The sequence below is a fragment of the Mandrillus leucophaeus genome, unplaced genomic scaffold (assembly GCF_000951045.1).
Source record: "Mandrillus leucophaeus isolate KB7577 unplaced genomic scaffold, Mleu.le_1.0 Scaffold201, whole genome shotgun sequence".
Lineage (NCBI taxonomy): Eukaryota > Metazoa > Chordata > Mammalia > Primates > Cercopithecidae > Mandrillus > Mandrillus leucophaeus.
The window spans coordinates 964,768-971,682 of record NW_012102044.1 but is presented as its reverse complement, the minus strand read 5'-3'; the positions used below and the strand labels follow the sequence as shown (position 1 = coordinate 971,682).

At 52.4% G+C, this 6,915-nt stretch overlaps 1 protein-coding gene across 1 annotated transcript in view; it reads right to left on the bottom strand.

Annotated features, from left to right (window-relative positions):
* GRTP1 (growth hormone regulated TBC protein 1) overlaps positions 1 to 6,915 on the bottom strand; it is a 31,671-nt gene that overhangs the window by 19,791 nt on the left and 4,965 nt on the right. The window contains 1 exon segment of the mRNA XM_011979428.1: positions 3,086 to 3,182. Within this exon segment, the coding sequence (XP_011834818.1) occupies positions 3,086 to 3,182 (97 nt within the window).

Sequence of the window (6,915 nt, the reverse complement as noted above, 5' to 3'; positions counted from 1 at the left end):
TCAGGTGATCCTCCTGCCTCAGCCTCCCAAAGTGTTGGGATTACAGGTGTGAGCCACCGCGCCCGGCTACATTTTTTTCTCATCAATCTTGCCAGAGGTTTGTCTATTCATCAGTTTTCCCAAAGAACCAGATTTTTGTCTGTTTATCTTTTCTTTTGCTTCGCTGTTCCTGTGTCACTAATTTTCAGTCTTTCATGTATGTTTATATAGGTCTATAAAAACTCTGAAATACACACATCGGACTGATGATAACAGTTACCTCTGAGTGGGAGATAAATGGGGATGTGCTAGTGAAGGCAGGTCATCACTTTTACTTAAATTTTTATTTTTAGTAGAGATGGGAGGGGTCTCACTTTGTTGCCCAGGCTGGTCTGGAACTTCTGGGCTCAAGTGATCCTCCCACCTTGTGTCCTCCCAGATGCTGGGATTATATGTGAGTTACTCTGCCTGGCCTTTTTTTTTTTCTTTTTTAGATAGAGGCTCGCTCTGTCTCCCATGCTGGAGTGCAGTGGTGTGATCTCAGCTGACTGCAACCTCAGCCTCCCAGGTTCAAGCTGATTCTTGTGTCTCAGCCTCCTGAGTAGCTGGGATTACAGGCGTCCGCCACCACACCTGGCTAATTTTTATATTTTTAGTGGAGATGGTGTTTTGCCATGTTGGCCAGGCTGGTCTTGAACTCCTAACTGCCCGCCTCGGTCTCCCAAAATGCTAGGATTATAGGCCCGAGCCACGGCTCCTGGCTGTCACTTTTTATTCTATAAAAAGTACTGTATTTTTTGAACTTCTGAAATGAGAATAAGTCTGTGTATTTCTTGTATAACTTAAAAAGCAGCAACTAAGAGCAGGATAACAGTGGCACTGAAGTAACCTAGTTTGGGTAACTGTAACTTAGGGAAGGACGGATATTAGAGCAGGATGACCGTGGCACTGAAACGACCTACTTTGGTCACTATAACTTAGAGAAGGACGTATATTTGCCTCTTTTCTCTGCCGCTGGGAGAGCTCTGCCGGGATCGGAATAACCCCTTTTCCTCCCATAATCCTAAAAGTTTAGTTTTTATACTTTCTTTTCTTTTTGAATCCAGACCTATTTGCATTGCAGTTTCGTTCAACTTAATCTCATAATGAATATCGGAAATGACGTCTCATGGACTGAGAATGCATCTGTCCATCACACCAGCACGGCGGGGCCTGCGCCTGCCCTCTGGGTTGGCACTGAGCCCTCCGACCTGAGCTCTCACCTGCTGCTGCTTGGGGTCCGCCCCCCACAAAGACGGAACTCGTGTGTGCTCCCCGATGTTTCCCACACCCCTGAACAGTGCCCGGAACACGATAGGTTTTCAACAAAAATGTGGTGAAAAGAATTACATGGCCCATGGATGGGAAGATTCGCCGTGATTTGCACTCGGACATCACTGAAGCAGGCTGTGAGCCTGTGTCCACGTCCTGCCAATCCCACATCTGGATGTCTCCTAACTCCGTCTGCCTCTAGTTTCACCATTCCACCTGGTCCAGGCGTTCACCGAACTGAGCTGCGACAGTCGGCAACCTTTCCGCCCCGCGAGGCTCTGCCTCCTGCTGCTGCTGCGCCGGGTCCACGGCCTCCAGTCGGGCGAACGGCTCTTCCTGCTCCCGGGAGCTCTGCGGGGCTCCCTTCCTCCGGGGTGGCTCCATCAGGCTGGTCTCTGGCATCTCCATTTCTGTGGCCTTGGGTTGAGGGTGGCACTGATTCCTCCCTGCCCTTAACGATGCATTGAGCTTCGCCCCGTCCGTGAGGACACGCACTATGGTCTGTGAGTCACACAGCCAGGATCTGAACCAGGTTCGGCCACGTACAGCGGTGGTCAGGCCAGCACGCAAACTCTCCCGGCCTTCAGTGTCCTCACCCTGGAAATGGGGTGGGTGACTGTCTGTGTGGTGTGACTGTCCTGAGGACGACCACAGCTCAGCGGGAACCTGACACACGCCGTGCGCTCACCAGGCAGGAGCTGGAGCCACACACCCCCACCAGGCTCCAAACACTGGGGACTGGCCCAGCTGCCCCTCACGTCTCCTCTGCCCTACAGGATGAACACGCAGCCCCTTGGCCCAGCACCACAGCCAGGCTGGGGAAGGGCAGAGTGGTCTCAGCCCCAGGTCCTGCCTGCCCGACGGCTCCTCAACTTCTCTTCCCAAGTGACCTGAGCCTGCAGCCCATCGTCTGCACTGGCCTTCACTATAACCCGTGGATAACTTACTAATAAATACATTTTAATTATTAAATAATTAAACATTAATACAGAGAAAAGTGGAAAAGTTTGAAAAGAAGGTTTTCACCTTAAAAAGTAAGTACTTACTTAAAAAGTAACTATGGATATACATAGCACAATCGTGCTCTTGCTAGTATTCACAAACTCAGTAACAAATACACACATGAAACCAAGACAGCCTCTCAGAGATTCTGTGATCAATACAAGCTACACTGTGGCCCTCAACGGACACAGAAGTTACCAACTGAGGAGGGGGTGAGCCAACCACGCAGCCCCAGCTGCCCGCAAGGGTCAAGACAGCACAGAGGCCCTCTGCTGGCCCAGGAGCAAGCAGCCGCTGCAGCCGGGACCTGGCCACTTACATGGGTTTCTCCTCTTCGACTCAATGTCAAAGACATTTTTTTACTGCAAAAAGATTTTTGGCCAGACATGGTGGCTCATGCCTGTAATTCCAGCACTTTGGGAGGCCGAGGCAGGCGGATCACCTGGGGTCAGGAGTTTGAGACCAGCCTGACCAACACGGTGAAACCCCGTCTCTACTAAAAATACAAAATTAGCTGGGCGTGGTGGCGCACACCTGTAATCGCAGTTACTTGGGAGGCTGAGGCAGGAGAATCACTTGAACCCAGGGGCAGAGGTTCCAGTCAGCCAAGATCACGCCACTGCACTCTAACCTGGGCGTCAGAGTGAGACTCTGTCTCAAAAAAAAAGATTTTAACCTCAACTCCCAAACTATTCAACCATGTTTTAATTAAATCTTGATTTCTCAGCGGAATCACTTTGGCAGCACCAGAAACAGGACAGTTCAGGCAAAACTGCAGGAATTTGTAACATACCAGGTAGTATCCTTCCAACAAGAGCATCTAACAGCCAAAAAGATTCTTCTTCATTATTCGTTATAAGAATCAGATATCCCGCTATAAAATTCATTCCCTGAAATTAGAAAAATGAGAAACAGAAATTCACATTGAGTTTTAAGCCTCCATACGATTCTGCAGTCATTCAGCTACTAACTACCCAGTTTCCATTTCTCCTGCTTTTCCCTAAAACCTGCATAATTCCAGAATGATCCTTTAGTAGAACTCTAGAGTCACTAAATACCTACCATCTAGTAATGTGTTTAGTCAAGCTTACGTGAAGAAAAGTAAAAGCAAAGGGAAACACTTTAAAGAAATCCTGAATACTAAAATCAAAGACTCATCCACTAATGGTAACCTTGTGATAAAAAAACATAACTTACCATTGGTTTCTAAAGAAATTACTAGATATCAACAACATGAAACTGTCTGCCAGAGAGAAAACTATACCAATGACCACACTTTATAAAAACTGTAAGGAACATGTTCTGACACGCGGGTGTTGGGAGAATTTCGTGGTGGAGACCCTTTCGGGAAATCCATGTGCACACCTGCCAAAGGGGTGCTGCCTCAAACATCACATATGTGACCCTCTCCATCGAGGGCAGCCCCAGACCCTGTGGCCGAGAGCGGACCCGGGGGGACCTCTGTGGCCAAGAGCGGACCCGGGGGGACCTCTGTGGCCGAGAGCGGACCCGGGGGGACCTCTGTGGCCGAGAGAGGACCCGGGGGGACCTCTGTGGCCGAGAGCGGACCCGGGGGGACCTCTGTGGCCGAGAGCAGACCCCTTCGAGCGGACAGTGCTACTGGTCCTGGGAGAGGGTGACAATGTGGACAGTGGACACATGGAAATGCAGGTGGGTGATCATCGTGGAGAAAAAGCAGAACATGGCCAAGCACAGTGGGGGATCCCAGCACTGTGAGAGGTAGAGGCAGGAGGATCACCTGAGCTCGGGAGTTCAAGACCAGGCTGGGCAACATGGCAAGACCCCGATCTCTACAAAACATACAAAAATCACCTGGGCGTGGTGGTGCACCTGTGGTCGCAGTCACTCAGGAGGCCAAGGTGAAGAACCGCTCGAGCACAGAAGGTTGAGGCTCAGTGAGCCGAGATCACACTACTGCACTCCAGCCTGGGTGACAGAGCGAGACCCTGTGTGCACTGTGTAACTCTACACGTCTGCTATGCATTGAACTGTGTCCCCCGCCCCAAAATTCAGCTGTTGAAGTCCTAACCCCTAGTACCTCAGATTGGGACCTTGTTTGGGAAAAGGACTGTTGCAGATGTCATTACGGATGGGGTCATGGAGGAGTTGGTGGGCCCTAATCCAAGCCTGGTGTCCTTGTCTTAGGCAGAGCTTCAGACACAGGCACGCACAGGAGAACGCACGTGGAGATGGAGGCAGGGACTGGGGTAGTGATGCTGCCCACCGAGGGGCACCCAGGACTGCCAGGAACCAGCAGAGTCAGAGCAAGGCCTGGGACAGTCCCTTTGTCACAGCCTCAGAAACAACCCACCGTGCAGACATCGTGACCTCAGACCCCGCAGACGCCGCGACCTCAGATGCACAGCCTCCAGAGCCGAGAGAGAATTCGTTTCCACTGTTTACCAGGCTGTGGCATAGCCTCCGGAGCTGAGAGAATTCATTTCCACTGTTTACTAGGCTGCGGTGTTTCCTTAGGGGTCCACAGCAAGCTAACAGGTGCACATCTACGCACACACATGTACATATGTGCCTGTAGGTTCCAAATGCCAGCTGAGCTCTGGCATTCTGTTAGTATGTAACATTGTGTTTGTGGTTTGTTTTTTAAGAATAGAGATGGGGTCTTGGGGCCAGGGGTGGTGGCTCACGCCTGTAATCCCAGCACTTTGGGAGGCCGAGGCAGGCGGATCACAAGGTCAGGAGATCAAGACCATCCTGGCTAACACAGTGAAACTCCATCTCTACTAAAAATACAAAAAATTAGCCGGGCGTGGTGGCAGGCGCCTGTAGTCCCAGCTACTCGGGGGGCTGAGGCAGGAGAATGGCGTGAACCTGGGAGGCAGAGCTTGTAGTGAGCCAAGATTGCACCACTACACTCCAGCCTGGGCGACACAGCGAGACTCTGCCTCAAAAAAAAAAAAAAATAGAGATGGGGTCTTGCTGTATTGCCCAGGCTGGTCTTGAACTCTTAGCCTCAAGCAAGCAATCCTCCTGCCTTGACCTCCCAAAGTGCATGATTATAGGAAAGGGCCACCCAGGTGGGTGGTGTTTTTTGGTTTGTTTCTCGCTTTTTTGGAGACAGGGTGTTGCTCTGTTGCCCAGGCTGGAGTGGTGCAATCATGGCTCACGGCAGGCTTGACCTCCCAGGCCCAAACGACCTTCTCACCTCAGCCCCTTGCATAGCTGGGACCACAGGCATGTGCCACCACACCTGGCTAATTTTGTAACATATTTCGTAGAGATGGGGTCTTGCCACCTTGCCCAGGCTGGTGTTTGTGTTTTATTAAAGCTGTTTTTGAAACGCGAAGGAGCAGAAAATAGAATGACGTAGAGGGTTTCTTGCCCACTCTACCTCAACTCCAGAAGGCCAAATTCTTGCTCCTGGACAGTCATAAAAGCAAGGAATGGCAGGAATTCTGTCTGCAAAGGAGGGACTCTCCCAGCTTCACCTGACATGGCACTGTCTGCCCGCCACAGAGCGGCACACGCGCAGCACGCGGAGCAGCTGGTGAGGACGGCGCGGTACCGTGGCTCTGCTGCTGGCCTGTCTCAGGGCGTTCCTCACGCACACGTCCACCCTTTCTCCTTGGGAGCATTCACTCTGCCAGGGACCAGGCCCAGGGCTGTCCAGGCAGGGGCTCCACACTCCCGCAAACGTTCGCTCAAACTGCATTTTCTGGTTGGTGCACGCCTGGCTCCTGGCTCCTACAGGAAGTTTCCGGTGGCATCACTGGGCCTGCTGGGTTCGAACCACCCATCACGACAATGTCCTTCCCCGTCTTCCTAGAAACATTTAAGCCAGCCACAACCCCTAGAAGCCTGTGAAGCACATGGCCTGAAATGCCAGGAAAGCACTCTACAATCCCGGTGGCAGCCGTGGGCTCCAGGCTCCCAGCCACTGGGACTCACAGGCAGTCACAGGCCACGTGTGCACCTGGAAACCATCGTGGAAGCCAGCCCTGCCCAGATGCCTGCCCTACCCTCGGCGAGCTCAGAGAGACTGGAACAGCACCACCGGCGAAAGGCCCAGGCAGGGCACACACAGGCTGGGAGACTGCACGGCTCCTAGCTGCCCCCAATTCCGGCCTGTTCGCTCCACCAGTTACTAAGAGCAATGCCCTTAATATGCACCCAGCTAGGTGGCCTCCAGGAGGCGCAAGGACTCTCCAACCGCACCTGCTGGTTCACACCACGGAGCCAGCCGGGGGATGACAGTGTAGACAGCAGACACTCTGGGAGTGGCCTCAGAGGACAACACACAGCTCACAGCACACGCATCCCATAGCACACACATCCCACAGCACGTGCACCCCACCGCACACATATCCCATAGCACACATGCCCCATAGTACACAAGCCTTCCAGCATACACACGACACAGCACACACACTGCACAGCACACGTACCCCACAGCACACATGCCCCATAGTTCACATATCCCACAGCACACACGCCCCATGGCACACCACATGCATCCCACAGCACACACACCCCCACAGCACATATATCCCACAGCACACGCACCCCACATACCCCACAGCACATGCACCTCACAGCACACGCACCCCACAGCACATATATCCCACAGGACACGCACCCCACAGC